Below are 17,568 nucleotides of genomic sequence, written 5' to 3'. Positions count from 1 at the left end.
TGGTATTTACCATATTAGAAATAAAAACTGAGAATATTTAACTACAGGGAGTATTTCTTTGCCAAGTTGTAGTTTGGAAAGATGCTTTTTTTTTTTTTTTTTTTGAGACAGTGTCTTGCTCTGTCGCCCAGGCTGGAGGGCAGTGGCACAATCTTGGCTCACTGCAACCTCTGCTTTCAGAGTTCAAGGGATTATTGCGCCTCAGCCACCCAAGTAGCTGGGTCTACAGATATGTGCCACCACACCTGACTAATTTTTGTAATTTTAATGGAGATGGGGTTTCACCATGTTGGCCAGGCTGGTCTCGAACTCCTGGCTTCAAGTGATCTGCCTACTTCGGCCTCCCAAAGTGTTGGGATTGATTATAGGCATAAGCCACCATTCCCGGCCTGGGTGCTTCTGTTTGTAGCTAAAATGTAACTATTTATGACCTTGTGGATTTTTATTAATGAATTCTTTCTCCTTTATTAGTTTTAAGTTAGTGCTTCTCAGATATTTTGGTTATACAATCCCCTTACACACTTAAAAATGATTGGGCACCCTAAAGAACTTTTGTTTCAGTTTGTTATATCTATTAGTGTTTATATTAGGAATTAAAACTGAGAAAAAATTATTTAGTTAATTTTTTATTTTTTTGAGACAGGGTCTTGCTGTGTCGCCCAGGCTGCAGTGCAGTGACATGATCATGACTCCCTATAGCCTTGACCTTTCAGGCTCAAGCAATCCTCCCACCTCAGCTTGATGAATAGCTAGGACTACAGGCATGCAACACCACGCCTGACTAATATTTTATATTTGTTGTAAATACAAGGTCTCGTTATGTTGCCCAGGCCAGTCTCAAGCTCCCGGGCACAAGTGATTCTCCAGCCTTAGTCTCCTTAAAGTGCTGGGATTACTGGGCCTTATTTAGTTTCTTAAAGTAACAATAAACCTATCACATATTAGTGTAGTTTTTTTTTAAATGAAAAGTAATTGTGTTTTCTGATTCCCTAAACTTTTTTAGTGGCAATGTTTTACATTTTTGCAAACCTCTTGAATTTCTATCGTGAAGGATTCTTACATTTTCTTCTGCATTTAATCTGTTGCTGCTATGATCTGGAAGTTTTCGTATTAGGAAGTGGGGCCTTTGGGAGGTTATTAGGCCATGGGGGTGGAGCCCTCATGAATTAGACTAGAACCCTTATAAAAAGCCTGAGAGAAGACTTCTTACCCCTTTCACTCAGTGGTAACACAGTGAAAAGTCTATCAGTGGGCCCTCACCAGACACTGAATCTGCTGCTGCCTTGATCTCAGACTTCTCAGCCTCTACAACTGTGAGAAATAAATTTCTGTTGTTTCCTAGTGTATGGCATTTTGTTATAGTAACGTGAATGGACTAAGAAAATTGGTGCTGAGGAGTGGGTGTTACTGTAACAAATACCTAAAATATGGAAGTTGCTTTGAAACTGGGTAATGGATAGAGGCTGGAAGGTCTTGCTCTGTCACCCAGGCTGGAGTGCAGTGGTGTGATCTCGGCTCACTGCAGCCTCCGCCTCCTGGGTTCAAGCGATTCTTCTGCCTCAGCCTCCTGAGTAGCTGGGACTACAGGTGCGCACCACCACACCTGGCTAATTTTTGTATTTTTAGTAGAGATGGGGTTTCACCATGTTGGCCAGGCTGGTCTCGAACTCCTGACCTTGTGATCTGCCCACTTCAGCCTCCCAAAGTGCTGGGATTACAGGCATGAGCCACCGTGCCTAGCCAAAAAATTTTTTTAAATGAGCTGGGTGTAGTGTCGTGTGCTTGTGGTCCCAGTGACTCAAGAGGCTGAGGTGGGAGGATTGCTTGAGCATGGGAGGTTCAGGCTACAGTGAGCCATGATTGCACCACTGCACTCCAGCCTGGGCAACTAAGTGGGACCCTGTCTCAAAAAAAAAAAAAAAAAAAAAAGACCCTGAAGGCAATTCAGAAATCAATTACAGGCCTTGAGTGCCAGGGCCTGCGAGGAGGCCCTAAATGCAAAGGAGGGGCCACCAATGATGGGGAACCTTGGCAAGATTCCATTATGCCTGGCACCATACTCTTCTGCCACTTTAGGTATGGCTCTGGTGTGATAACAGGCAGCACCATCTCTACCAGAGCAGTGTGTGTGAGCCCTAGGGGTGGCTACCTCCACCGTTCAAAGGATGGGGCTGCCCCTGTGACCCAGGGAAGAGGACCATGATGGGGATGGGATATGGTATATTGGTCATTTGGAAAAGATTGCTTCACTGAGTTCTGTAGATCTTCCAGATGTTGGCACATTTGTTAAAGTTCACATTCTTTAATATCACTGTTGATTGCATCAGAAGCATCTTTAAGTAGTCAGGTGTTTTTGAGCTTATGGAGGAGGATACAGATTTTCCAGAATTTTGATTTTTGCTTGAAAATTCAAATTTTATATTGTCAGTTTTTCTTAAAGTTAGAGTCTTAGTCGTTTTTGAGAAAATGTCTGCCAGTGTTCAAGTCCTAATAACCATGGTTTAGACGTTAGTCTATCTTTCAAGTAAAAATGGTATTCTGTAATAAAAGTGATTAGTTTAGCTCCCAACTCTAACAAGATAAGCTATGCAGCAGAAGTGCTTTATGAGTACTTCCCGTTTACACTGAATATTAAAAAAGAAATGTACTCAAGGAGTAAGATGAAATTAATCATTGGTTTCTGCTTCTCCATCACGGACTGGCACCTTTTTAAAAAGTTTCAAGTGGCTGGTGAGGAAGAATGCAGTGGCCACAGTATTACTTGCCTGGACTTATGCTAAGACCACAAGCAGCTTTTTCTACCATTGATTTTGCATCATCATTGTTGAAAACTTTAAACAACAATTTTAAGTTTATTTGAGCATTAAAGGATTCATGAATCAGGCAGCAGTCAAAACCAGAGGAGGTTCAGAGTGCTCCACTTTAGCAGCCTGAGCATTGGGGCTTTTATAGGCTGAAAGCAGAAGTAAAGAAGTAACTTGATTGGGTAGGCATTTGCCTTATTTGGATATGATACAGTGGAAAGTTCCTAGTTAGAGGTTAGTTGGTGGGTTTTGATTAGTCATCTTACTGTTGACATTGGGTTTCAGTTCACTTATGTAGGAAGCCAAGGCACTGGAGCCATCTCAGCCTGATGGCCTCCCAATTTAAAAATTTTGAAAACATGCAAATGTCAGCACAGTGAAAAAGGCATACGTATGAAGGTACTTCTAACTGTTTCATAGAAAGGGTTTCGAAGACTCTCAGGTTTATAGACCTTTTTGAGAACCAGTGGTTTAAATGTTTGTGCGTGAGTTTTATTGATTGGTCTGTTCATGTATCTTGTTATTTCTGCAGTTGTCATTAGCTATGTTTTGTTAAGATATAAGCTATCTTCAGAGTAGAAAAAATGGTGGAGTTTGGGGCGTGAGCAGCCTAGGGTGCATGAAAAAGCAGTAGTTTTGTTTGATTGATCCTGAGGTTCAGTCTTATCCATGAAGTCCCTGGAAATCTCAAGATTGTTTCTAAATTGTTGTTTTATATACACATGTTTATCATTTAGCTTTATATATATTTTATATATATATATTTTTTGAGATGGAGTTTCGCTCTTGTTGTCTAGGCTAGAGTGCAATGGCACAATCTCAGCTCACCGCAACTTCCGCCTCCCAGGTTCAAGTGATTCTCCTGCCTCAGCCTCCCAAGTAGCTGGAATTACAGGTGCCTGCCACCACGCCCAGCTAATTTTTTGTAATTTTAGTAGAGACGGGGTTTCACCATGTTGGCCAGGCTGGCCTTGAACTCCTGGCCTCGTGATCCACCTGCCTCAGCCTCCCAAAGAGCTGGGATTACAGGTGTGAGCCACGGCACCCGTTCTCATTTAGCTTTATATTTAAATGTACAAATTTTAGGGGAATTTTTACCTTTAAAAAATGTGAAGAGAGAAAGGAGAGTTCTAAAAGAGCTTTTACCTTTTCTTCCCTGTGCTATATAATCTTTTTCCTGTGTTGTATTGGGAAAGTTTATTTTGGCTTGAGGTTTAGGTAATTTTTAATTTATGCTCATGCTTAAGAAATCACAAGCCAAAAAAAATTACTTTGTGTTATAAAGTTCATTTAAAGTTGTGCTTCTGATGCCTTGCTAAAACTCAATTTAGAAAGATGAAAAATTGGGCTGGGCGCAGTGGCTCATGCCAGTAATCCAGCACTTTGGGAGGCCAAGGACGGTGGATCACGAGGTCAGGAGTTCGAGACCAGCCTGGCCAACATGGTGAAACCCCATCTGTACTAAAGATACAAAAAATTAGCAGGTCATGTTGGCGAGCGCCTGTAATCGCAGCTACTTGGGAGAGTGAGGCAGGAGAATTGCTTGAACGTGGAAGGCGGAGGTTTCAGTGAGCTGAGATTGCACCATTGCACTCCAGTCTGGGTGACAGGGTGAGACTCCATCTCCAAAAAAAAAAAAAAGAAAGATGAAAAATTGAAACTCTCTTTGTGGGTTGCTGATGCTAGGGCTTCATTCTTGTGAGTTCATTGGTTTCTGATGGTTCAATTTTAGATGAGGTGCAGGAAAGAAGGTGTAAGTGATTTAGGAAGAGCCATGGGTTTAGGGTTTTAAGACTGGTTTCTGGCCGGGCGCCGTGGCTCACGCCTGTAATCCCAGCACTTTGGGAGGCTGAGACGGGCAGATCACAAGGTCAGGAGATCGAGACCATCCTGGCTAACATGGTGAAACCCTGTCTCTACTAAAAATACAAAAAAAAAAAATTAGGCGGGCGTGGTGGCCGGCGCCTGTAGTCCCAGCTGTTCGGGAGCCTGAGGCAGGAGAATGGCGTTAACCTGGGAGGCAGAGCTTGCAGTGAGCCAAGATCGTGCCACTGCACTCCAGCCTGGGTGAGAGTGCAAGACTCAGTCTCAAAAAAAACAAAAAACAAAACAAACTGGTTTCCACTTCATTCTGTGGATCCCCTGTTATTGAGAAAAATGCCTTCAGTTGACTAGAGGGGTATGCGAACTGTAGTAGTATCTTTTTTCTTTTTTTCCATCATTGAGTCATATAGTTTGCAAAATATTTCAGTTGACAGATTTTATCAGTTCACATTTTCAGTGTCCAGGTTCCACTTGAGTGTAAAAAGGAAGTCATACTTTGGTGGAAGTACCAGAAATGTTGGGCAGTAACAAGTAGAATTTATGCTCTGGGTTATGAGGAAGTTTTATTAGAGTTAAAAAAAAAAAAGTTTTAAGTACTAGCACATAATAAATATTGACAGGTTCTCTCCCTCTTTTCCCTCTCCTGTAAATGATGCATTTGATATTTTAAAGACTTGTTATATATAACTTATTGACTAACTTTGTAACAGTGAGAAATCTTTTGCTATACTCTTGTCATAGGTATAAAGTATAAAGTTGATGGGGAAAGTAAGGAAAAGATTTTTGCTTTTGGTTTTAAAGGAGCATGAAATTATTATTTTTGTTTTGTTTTATATGTTTATTTTTCGAAACCATAGTTTTTTAAATGGTAATTTTGGTATAGTTCTAGCATGACTTATCTGGAAGCTATCCAATTTTTAGACTTGAAAAGTTAACCATAAATGCTTTTCTTAAATTGGATAATTGAACAATAGCACTCTACCTATTTTGCATATTTTAGTAATTTCATATTTATAATTTATGTCCCTGGATATAGTAGTTTGATTAATGAAAACAGATTGGTTTCTCCACTTATGTTGGATTAGGCTTATATATTTTTGAGAGAAGTCTAGCTAGATTAAAAAGTTTGTTCCTCTTTGTCCACCTCCTGAAAAGTTGCAAAGTAATGAGGAAAAAAATTGTAGACTCTTGATTGGGTACCTCTTTGTCAGTAGTGACCTCATGTTGCAGTCTGCTTCCGTTTAAACTGCAGAGTGTAGCACAGCTCTACTGTGTGTAGGACTCAGCACTAATAATTGCTCAGCAGTTTTTATAAGCCCATCACCTTCCTTTACTGTGCTTTCAATGAAGTCTTTACCTGATGTTTTTGTTGGAAGATGCCAGGGTATTCAGAATGGTTTCCAAGGCTCTGTTGCACAGGTAAAGTGATCTTTACCAGAGTTAGTTGAGGCTGAACTGCAGTACTTTATTGAAATATCGTTTGTAGCATTAAATATTTACAATTGGGAAATTAAAATAATAGTATTTTCTTATTTTATTTGGATACAAAATATTAGTGACCGGAGTAAGTGGTTGCAAGATTGATCTTATGTTCTCAAGATGATTATGTCATAGTAGGCAGATTTGAAAATAGAGTTAATAGCAGAAGGGATAAAATGTCAGGGAATGACTGTAGTCTTCAATGTTATGCTTGACTGATGACTTTAAAATATATATGTCCCCTGTGATTTATTGTTTGTCTTTCTAGTCAAGTCTTCCTTGTCTAGGGGTTTAATGAATACAATTAGCATTTTTAGGTGGTCTTTATGGCATCTGCCTGTAGTACCTATGTAACTTGACCTGAAATTTCTCAGCAGTTATTTTTCTTGTGTCTTTATTTTAGCTCTCACATCCCTGTGATATCTATATATTTTAGCTGCAGATGCATATCTATATTGATATATCTTTTTTATATCTATTGGTGTGTGTGAGCCCTGGCTGATATATCAGGGCTTTTTACCCACAGGATTTGACTAAAGTATGAAAATAAAGAATAATTAAAATCTGTGAAATCTGAAAGCTAAGTCCTTTTTGTCCTTCAGAAGCTCAGAGAACAAAGTTGTACAATTCATTTTGTATGTAGCCTTGTGGGTGACAACCTGACTCTTAAAGTACAAAATCTATTTATTTGATTTGTTTACTATGGCTGGTGGGAGGCTCCTTATTAAAAGGAGCTGTTTATTTGATTGTACCAGCATATTCTTCAGGGCTAAAGAATCTTTACTCTTGCAGTAATAATTGAGCTTGCTGATCACTACTTTTATATGTACTTTTAGTTTTCAGTAGCAATTAAAAGGGATAGGAAGCAAAAAAGATCAACTACCTTGTGATCTATTCAATTTAAGACCACTGGAACTTTTGCCTCTTTTTGGCTCCTTTGAATAACTAGAAATTTTATTAAACTTTATTCTTCTTGGAGGCTAGATATAGACCTAGGCCAGTGTTTCTCAAACTTACTACTATGGATAAGAATCATCATTGGCATTTGTTAAAAATGTAGACTCTTGGGCCCTACTTTAGAGATTTGGAGTGGGAACTTGGAATCTACCTTTTTAAAAAGCTTCTTTCCTTGTTTTATTCTATTCTATTTATTTATTTATTTTGAGACGGAGTCTTGCTCTGTCACCCAGGCTGGAGTGCAGTGGTGCGATCTCAGCTCACTGTGACCTCTGCCTCCCGGGTTCAAGCGATTCTCCTGCCTCAGCCTCCCGAGTAACTGGAACTACAGGCGCGCACCACCATGCCTAGCTAATTTTTCTGTATTTTTTTTAGTAGATACGGGGTTTCACTGTGTAGGCCCGGCTGCTCTCGAACTCTTGACCTCAAGTGATCTGCCCGCCTCAGCCTCCCAAAGTGCTGGATTATAGGCATGAGCCACCATGCCCAGCCTCTTTGCTTTTTTAAAAAATTAATTTTTTAATTAAAAAAATAGATGGGGTTTTGCTGTGTTGCCCAGGCTGGCCTCAAACTCCTGGCCTCAAGTTATCCTCTGCCCTAGCCTCCTGAAGTGCTGGGATTACAGGCATGAGCCGCCGTGGCTGGCCTCATTTTGTATTGGAAAGTAAATCATACTACAGAAATGGGCATAAAGTAAATGTATAGCAAAACAAGTTAGAAGCAAGTATCCTTGTAACCACACACATCTGTGAATAAACTGTGACAGCACCCCAGTAGCTCTCAAAATCCTGATCCCCTCCCTCCCTACTAAGGTGATTACTATGTGGACATTATAGCAATCACTTCCTTGTATGTTTTAGAGCTTTATGAAAATGAAATCAGATTATATGTAAATTCTTGGTCTGGTTTCTTTCACTGAACAGTGGTTTTTTTCACTCTGTAAGTTTGAGATTTATCCATGCTGCTGCATGTCACTGTGGCTCATATCATTGTTGTAAAGTATCCTCTTGTATGATTACACCACAATTTCCATTTTGCTGTTGGTGGATAATTCAATTTTTTTACTTTGTGACTATTATTAATAGTAGTGTTATATACATTCTTATACACATCTTCTAGTGTACATGTGCATGCAGATGAAGACATAATACCTGTCTTCAGTTTTAGTAAGTATTCCCTAATTATCCAACGTACTTATTCCAGTTTACATCCCTACTAACAGTGTGTGACAGTTGTTTCACATCCTTGCCAACACTTGGCGTTAACTAATCTTGTGAGCATATAACAGTATTTCATTGTCACTTTAATAAGAGCCCTCCCCTTTTTCATGTGTGTTTTGGCTGATTCCTACTTTTGTGAACTTTAGTGGTTCATTGGAGGTTTTTATGTGTTTTTTTTTGTTTGTTTGTTTGTTTTGAGACAGAATTTCGCTCTTGTTGCCCAGGCTAGAGTGCAATGGCATGATCTCGACTCACCACCACCTCTTCCTGCCAGGTTCAAGTGATTCCCCTGCCTCAGCCTCTCGAGTAGCTGGGATTACAGGCATGCGTGGTCACCATGCCCAGCTAATTTTTGTATTTTTAGTAGAAACGGGGTTTCTCCATGTTGGTCAGGCTGGCCTCGAACTCCCAACCTCAGGTGATCTGCCCGCCTCAGCCTCCCAAAGTGCTGGGATTACAGGCATGAGCCACTGCGCCTGGCGTTTTTTTTTTTTTTTTTTCAATTCTTTGTCAGGAGACTTTAAAAATATATATTATATTAAAAATAGGTTTTAAAAATTTTATTATTTTTTATTATATAAAAAATAGTTCCTGGCTGCGCATGATGGCTCACACCTGTAATCCTAGCACTTGCAGAAGCTGAGGCGGGAAGATCACTTGAGCTCTGGAGTTTGAGACCAGCCTGGGCAACATGGTGAAACCCTGCCTCTAGAAAAATTACAAAAGTTAGCGGGCATGTGCCTGTAGTCCTACCTACTTGGCGGTCTGAGGCAGGAGAATCCCTTGACACGGGGACATGGAGGCTGTAGTGAGCTTTGTGCCACTGCACTCTAGCCTGGGTGACAAAGTGAGACCCTGTCTCAAAAAAAAGTTGCTAATTTTAATCAGATTTATCACTCTTTTCCTCCTGTGGTTAATGCTTTTTGTGTCATGTTTAAGAAATCTTTTCCTAAGTAAACATTTCCACATTACTTCTTACAGCTTTATTATTTTACCTTTCATGTTTAGATCTACAATCTACCCAGAATTGATTTTATCTCTCATGTGTGAGGTCGGGGCCAAGTTAACTTTTTCCATATGGATACCAAATTGTATCGCATTCATTTTTGAAAACACTGCCATTTCCCTGCTTTCTGTACACCACCTTTTGTTCTAAATGAAGTGTATATGATGGTTGTTTTTCTTTTCTGTCTACCTGTTTTTTTGTGTGGGTGCCATACTATTTTATTTACTTTGGCTTTATGGTATTTGAGGTTTGGGATAAAGTACAGATTCCAACAAAATAACACTGTCACTTCAGGAGATTCTGATACAAGTGGTCCATGGATGACATCCCTGCTCTAGAGATGCTATAAGAAAGCTCCCAAATTCTGGCTTAGTATATTTGCCTTTGTTTATAGTTATAAAAACACATTATTAAATGGAGCCATTTTGGTACATAGTTGCACACATTGTTTATGCTTGCACATATAAAAACAATTTCTGGTATTATTTTCTAATCTTAATGAGCACCAATGATTTCACAACAGTCCATTGTATGTATCCTGGTCCATTTTATATATTCATTTGCTGATATTTCTTTCTTAAAAATAATTCTGCAAATATAGTAAAATGTTAATTATAGACTCTAAATGTTGGGGCTATAGGTGTTCTTATACAGTTTATTTTCACTTTTCTGTATTTTTGAGAAGTTTTATAATATTGGAAAAATGCTATGGAGAATACTTTATGGTATAAAATCCATCCTCCCCTTTTGTATCTAGGATAGATTGTGGTAGATTTGATAAACCCTTTTTGATAGAGTCTCAGACTTTCTGAGTCAAAGTGCATGCACATTTTTAGAGCTCTTTGAAATGCATTACTAAATAGATTTCCGTAAGAAATTTTTACTCATTAACCTTCCCACTAGCAACATGCATGCCAGTTTCATAGCCTTTATCAATATACTATATTGACATCAGCAGAAATATATATAAATTTTATTTTAATCCTTATTTGTTTATTTTTTTTTGAGATGGGGGTCTCGCTATGTTGCCCAGGGTGGCCTCAAACTCCTGGGCTCAAGTGATCCTCCTGACTCAGCTTCCTGAGTAGCTGGGACTTGAGGCATGAGCCACCGGCACCTGGCTCCTTATTTTAAACTTGTATATCTAGTTAGGTTGATTATTTTTCTTTTTGGTTATTTAATTCTTTATGAAATATCTTGTATCCATTTACCTACTAGTATTTTATTGATAATCTAATCTGATGAAAAAGGGTGAGAAAATTCCTCTGGGAAAATGAGCAGATAACTAACAAGGGCAAATCTGAGAAAGAACAGAGAGGATATAAGCCCTACCAAGAATTAAAACATTATATAAAGCTTTAGTAACAGACTGATGAAGTAAGTAGTTGAGAATTAGAGCGCTTCTTCAGAATTTGGTATAAGATAAAGCAAAAGCTCACCAGAGATCACAAATTAAATGGCTAAGAGTGTTCAATTTATAGATTTTTCCCCACACCATTCAGTATGCCACATTGTCAGTGGATTATAATTAGATATTAAAAATAAAATGAATATTTCTCGATAGGCAAGGAATCATCTAAGTTTAGTAGAGATTGCAAATATTACCAAGGAAAATAAAACAGATTGCACCACATAAAGATTTAACTTTTGTAATTTAATAGCAGCTGATAACCGAAATGTAAAAATGTAAGCAATAGTTTATTAGAGCAAAATATCAGAAAATGATTTAATATCCTAGTTGACGTTAAGACTCTTTAGGGAAAGCCTCATTTATCTTTTTACTTTTTGTTTTTTTTCTACAGAAGTCAATAAATATTTAACTTTTAGCTCACAGGAAACCACTAGAAATAAACTGATGACGGCTACACTCTTCTTTGTACCATGTTTTGGGGTTTTCCCCCCAGCTTTTTTGGATTTCAGAAATGAAGTTCCAAAAAACTTTAGTTGTTTTATTTTTCTTTCTTTTTTTTGAGACAGGGTGTCTTTCTATCACCCAGGCAGGAGTGCAGTGGCACGATCACAGCTCACTGCAACCTCCCTGGGCTCAAGCGATCTTCCTGCCTCAGCCTCCTAAGTAGCTAGGACTACAGGCATGCACCATCATCATGCCTGGCTGATTTTTATTTTTTTTGTAGAGATGGGATCTCGCTATGTTGCCCAGGCTGGTCTTGAATTCCTGGTTTCAAGTGAACCTCCAGCTTTGGTCTCCCAAAGTGCTGGGATTACAGGCATGAACCACTACACCTAGCCAGAAAAATCTTTAAGTAAGAATATTGGTAAACACTTCCCTGGAGATGATCGGCATGAAGGCCTTTAGAACCAAAAATAATCCATTCATTGGAAACTAGCATGATACTGGCAGTTAACAAAAAATATTTTTATATGTAGGATGGGTTATGTGTGTCAGACCAAGAGAGCTTGCTGTTGTTTGATAAAGCATTTGTTCACTTTGCTACTGAGAGACATGAAGATTGCTGAGTGAATGAATGGTAAATGATACTCATTTGGTTTTCTGCAGTGGATCCTGACAATACTAACTTGATAGCATTTGTTCTGCATTTTGGTTAGAGATTGTATTGCCACATTTTGGAGGATCTTCGTAAAACTAATTTACATTTAAAAAATGACGAGGTAGCTACAGATGCGGTGTTCAGGTCAAGAAGGCAGGGTCACTCCTCCGTATGGCTAAGTGTTGGCTGTGATGATGTGCTTAGGCACACAGTGCCATTTAAACATACCTTATCTTTTATCTGATAAATGATTTTTAAAAAATTACCTATATTCATGAACAGCTAATACTACTGTTCTCTTAAATCCAGTACAACTAATTTTCCCTCCAGCTTTGGAAATCGATCAGTTTTTCTCCAACTGAGCACCAGAGAAAGTAGTTGTCCCACTCTCACCCCCACAAGTATATATATTTGGGGGTCTTTTTGTGTGAAAAATAGTTTCTTTAGAAAATTAGATTCATCATCTGTGAGAGGTGCTCATGCTGTGGTGTGTGTATTTTTGTTTTTAGTCACTTTTTTTTGTTGTAGAAGGCAGTAGAGCATCTTTGTTAATAGCAGGGGCTTTGGGGTACCCAACCCATGGCCGTATGCATTTGGCCAAGTTAATTAACATCTTTGAGCTTCACTTTTGTGGAAAAGGGGAAATAGTTGTAACTCCTTGGGTATTGAAAGTTATTAAATGAGAGATAAATGCATGAAATGGTCCTAGCTCATAATGAATTCTAACTTTAAAATTTTTGGTCTTGTTAGTGATACATTTCTCCAAATTTATTTTCTTTGGTTAATATTTGAAAGTTTTGCCAACAAGATTCAGAAAATATTTCTAACTTGATATGTAAACAAGAATACAACACTTAGTATGTGTTCTTCTGGTTGTGTTAAGGTAGTGCAAATGTGGCAGATTTCAGCACATTTTGTAGTTATTGAGTATTGAACATTTTTATAGCTAATTTCTTTCTTTGATTGCAGCACCCATATATCTCCCATCAGCATCCTACCAGCCTCTACAGAGTAAGTAGTATATTTATAGAAGACAGATTTTTAAGATTTTAAAATACTTCTAAGCTGTAGAAATGAAAATAATATACTTGTGCTCATTTTAGAGGAAAGACTGTACACAGGCAGTAAACTAGTTTTTTATGTACTGTGATAGGAACAAATGAAGAAGAAACCCATTGCATTACTATACAAAATAAAGATGAGCTTTCTTCAGATGGTTTTTTTGAATCCTCTGAAATAACTGAAAAATGTTCACAGAATATAAGTTTTAAAAAAGTAGACTTTACATAAAAAGTGTGAGCAGTACTCATAGTTTCATTTAGCTGTTAGATTATTTTGCTTTATAAGTATAGCTTTGAAAAGCCTTATTTAGTGGTTTTCTGTGTAGTGAGGAGTGAATTATAGGGACAACTGATCCTTCCCATCCCAGTAATAATAGTGACATTATGGTTGATTTGTATATGATTGTCTGTTTGGGTAAATTTTACTTTTAAAACTTAAGCCAGTATCATGTATTCCTTTTATGTATTTCTTTTTACACTTTGGTTTACCCATTTAAGTACCATAATAGTTTTACTGGTCACAGGTTTTAGCATTTATGTTTGTGTCACCAGATATCCAGTTAGAGTGACTGCTTCTTACTAAAACGTGTTGTTTTGTAGTATTTTAGAAAGAACAATTAGAGCAGCTGTGGAACAGCACCTTTTTGATCTGCAGAGCAGCATAGATCATGATCTTAAGAATTTACAGCAACAAAGTGTGGTGTGTAATAATGAAGCAGAAAGTATTCATTGTGATGGGGAAGGATCTAATAACCAGTAAGAAACATTTTGCTGTTGTTTATTAAATGTTATAAAATTGTTTTATCTTAAAACTGTATTGCTACTTAAATAACAGGATCTCATTTTTCTTGGAGATTTCTGAAAGGAGTTTGTGAAAAGTGACTTTGTATATATACTTGTATATACATCCATACTTAACACTGGATATCTCATCACTTTTTTCATAATATATGTTTTATTAAGTCCAGCACAGGTTTGTTTGTTTTTTGTTGTTTTTTTCCCCCGAACATCGAATGAAGTAACAAGCTTACTTTTAGGAATTATGTTGTATGAAAAATAACTTTAAAAAATTAGACTCTGCAACAGAGTCATCTAGACAGTTACGGGGCAGCAGATTGATATCACTATAGTGCATATAATCATTGAGTGAAATGGTGGGCAGAATCATCCTTTGCTATTTAAATAGTTATCCCTTGCCACCAGCCTCTCCCCTCCTTACGTTTTTGTTAGATTAGCTCTTAATACAGGTTGAGCATCCCTAATCCAAAAATCCAAAATCTGAAGTGCTCCCAAATCCAAAACTTTGAGCACTGACATGATACTCAGAAGAAATACTCATTTGAGCATTTTAGATTTTGGATTTTCAGATTAGGGATGCCAGTCTGGCACCTCTCCTTGGGATGTTTTGAGGGACCTTGTTTGTTGTGCTCTCTGAACATCTTCATGAGCAAATGAATGGCTTTTAAAATAATTTATGAGCCAGTTGCTAACTGGCAAATATTCCAAAGTCCGAAAACAAACAAACAAAACAAATCTGAAACACTTCTGGTCCCAGGCTTTTCCAACAAGGAATACTCATATTAAATACCTGTATTTAAATATGTATTAGTTAAAAGTACTTATAATGCATGATGTTACTCAACTCTTCATCTGACCTGTTACCTTTAAGTGAAGGAAAGCCTCTCTTTCTTTTCTATTACTTCAGTCCTGTATTTCAGGATACCTGTGTGCCTCCCTCAGAGACCATGATGCAGTGATTTCATGTTTTTCATATATCAATTTTTTTGGGGGGCACAGATGAGAAAGATGTTCCCAAATCTAGAAGATTCATAGGAAGGTAAAGAAAAAAAAAGATAATTGGAGAGTGGTTTTTTTTTTTTTAAAGACAGTTTTTAAAAGGGCTAACTAGAATAGCTATCAAATATAAAATGAAAAATGTAAATGGATGTGAAAACCAGTCCTGGGAATGTTTATTTTTGGAATACCATATAGTACAATTGCAAGCGTGCCATGGATGGCACTGCCAGCCAGTGCAGCTCTATTTGATGGCCTTGGTTTGTGTACTTTGAAGGCATGATTAGAATGCATACAACTGGGAAAAGGCGGGAGAGGGAAAGAAAAGAGAAAGAAAAAAATTGAAAAAAAGCATGTATACAACTGGATCTATTGGGAGTATTTGGGCAGAATGTGAAGGAAAAAATCAGTATCTAAATGTTAGAAATAGTGGGAAAATGTTTCAAAGGATGTACGCAGATTTCTTGGAGTTTGTCCTTAGCTTAGCTAGGGATCCTGTAAACCTATACCCATTGCTCAGACGATAGTCCAGTTTTCACCACTGGGGAACACATGTTCTATTGAGGGTAGTGGTATCATCTTTGAAACAAAAACTGCAGTGTTTTGGATATTCTAAACTGTAAGATGACAACTCTGCAGTAGGAAGCTATTTCTGTTTTACTTGATAAGGTGTTGGACACTGTAGTGTCTAGTACTGGACTTGTATTTGATCAGGACAGATGTGTCATTATGTGAGAGTGTGCATTTACAAGGGAAATGATTATTTTGGCACATAAATTATTGTAAAAGCTATTTATTCGCTTATGAACATTTTTAGAGGGGATAACGTGGTCCCTAACAACATCCCAAGGAGACAAAAACGTAGCAGATTTAATAATCTAATTTAGCAAGACAAAAGTGTGGATTTTTATGAAAAGTACACATTTTCTTTAACAAATAAAAGTTTCAATCATTATTGATATTTACTTATTTTAAAGTAAAGGCATTACACACTCAACATTTGGCCTGATCTAATTTTTAAACTTCATCCCTAGGGTTGATATTGCTGATGATATTATTAATGCCAGTGAAAGTAACAGAGACTGTTCAAAACCTGTGGCTAGCACTAATTTAGACAATGAAGTTATGCAGCAAGATTGTGTATTCGAGAATGAAGAAAATACCCAGGTAAGGAATGTCAAAAATATGTGTTAGATGTACAACTTTGATTGCTTCATGTATTTCTTTGATGCCAGAAGTTATAGTTCAGTATTTTGCTGATACACTTAATTGTCTCAATTATAAATCCCCAAGAATATACATTCTTTCAGAGTTTAGGAAACATCACTGGGTAGAGAAGTATAAAACAACTTATTGGCTGGGTGTGGTGGCTCACGCCTGTAATCCCAGCACTTTGGGAGGCCAAGGCGGGCAGATCACGAGGTCAGGAGATCGAGACCATCCTGGCTAACATGGTGAACCCCCATCTCTACTAAAAATACAAAAAAATTAGCCGAGTGTGGTGGCGGGCGCCTGTAATCCCAGCTACTCGGGAGGCTGAGGCAGGAGAAAGGCGTGAACCCGGGAGGCAGAGCTTGCAGTGAGCCAAGATTGCGCCATTGCACTCCAGCCTGGGCGACAGAGTGAGACTCCATCTCAAAAAAAAAAGAAAAAGAAAAACTTATTTTAAATTATTTTCCTAGAAATTATGACGTCAGCCGAGGTAGCTAGGTGGTATTATGGTTGACTTTTGTTATTTTTAAGACAGCTTCTGTATTTCTTAGGAGTTTTGCTGAAGAACATGGTATAGGGGAGAACATATAATATTCTCATACAGTTCTTAGAATGGGATAGATCCCTGTAACAGAATATTGGTTAACAAGAGAAAAACAAGTTTTAAGACATGTATACCTCATATATACATGGGAGATACTCGGCAGAAGTGAGTAAATCTCTCAGAGGTGGCTTAAATGCCATCATGTCCTGAAACAAAGGAAAAAAGGGTGTTGAGGAGACCTAGTTGTAATAAGATGACCAGGAAAAGCACTGTAAGCAAAGTTAAGGTTTGCTCTGAAGATTGATAGTTTTTAGTGATTTAGAGTCATCTTTCTCCGCTCGTACAGAGAGGAGACACCCATAGAAATGGAGATTTCTACTACAGGTGAAAATTTCTTTTATAAAAGGGTAACTTCTCTGTATTATCCTGTGTTTGCTATTTCTGAAAATAATAAGCTCAAAATAATCCTTATGCCAAAGAGGAATAATTTGGTGTAGCGTGTTCTGAACTTCCACTGTTGGCATCCTTTCTTGATTAGCAGAAACCTAGGAACATTGTTGTAATAATGACTAAATTATTGTCACTGTCACATTTGTTAGTGGTAACTTTTTTTAAATATAATTGCCATTAAATGTAAAAAGCAGCATCTTTCTAAGACATTCAAAATGTAATTTTGATACTACTTTTAAAAATAAGATGCTAAATTAATAGATAAGGTGGGTTTCCTCAGTATATTTTCATTCTAAACCATCCACTAAAGTAGGGCTAAAGAGGAATTTAGAGTAAGAAGACTTAGGTTTTGTATTCTGCCTTTGTTCAGTATCAGTGTGACTTTGGCCAAGTTACCTGACTTCTGAACTGCGTTTTGCTTTTCTCTAAATAAGTGGGGGTAATACCTATATTAGAGGATTATGATAAAAAGATGTGAACATATTATAAAATTATTTTATAAACTAGAAGACATTTCAAAGAAGTTAAGCTGCCACTGTTAGTTTCACAGACTTGGGTGTATTAGATTAACAGCTTTTCGGTTATTGCTTCTATAGTTGTCCTCTTGCCCTTTCCTGGATTATCAGTTTCTGCCTATCTACCTAGTCATTCCCATCAATGTAAAACATTTATACTGTTATTTCTTCCAAGTTCAGAAAAAACCCTCT

General features: G+C 37.7%; 1 protein-coding gene across 5 annotated transcripts in view; it reads left to right on the top strand.

Annotated features, from left to right (window-relative positions):
* FAM13B (family with sequence similarity 13 member B) overlaps positions 1 to 17,568 on the top strand; it is an 89,669-nt gene that overhangs the window by 35,031 nt on the left and 37,070 nt on the right. For all 5 annotated transcript variants that reach the window (XM_024247213.3, XM_054556573.2, XM_024247211.3 and 2 more), the window contains 3 exons: positions 12,770 to 12,811; positions 13,462 to 13,617; positions 15,690 to 15,822. In XM_024247213.3, coding sequence (XP_024102981.1) covers positions 12,770 to 12,811; positions 13,462 to 13,617; positions 15,690 to 15,822 — 331 coding nt within the window. The remainder of the gene's footprint in view (positions 1 to 12,769; positions 12,812 to 13,461; positions 13,618 to 15,689; positions 15,823 to 17,568) is intronic.

The sequence above is a fragment of the Pongo abelii genome, chromosome 4, assembly GCF_028885655.2.
Source record: "Pongo abelii isolate AG06213 chromosome 4, NHGRI_mPonAbe1-v2.0_pri, whole genome shotgun sequence".
Lineage (NCBI taxonomy): Eukaryota > Metazoa > Chordata > Mammalia > Primates > Hominidae > Pongo > Pongo abelii.
Note: the sequence above shows the minus strand (reverse complement) of the source record. Positions and strands in the feature narration are given on the sequence as shown.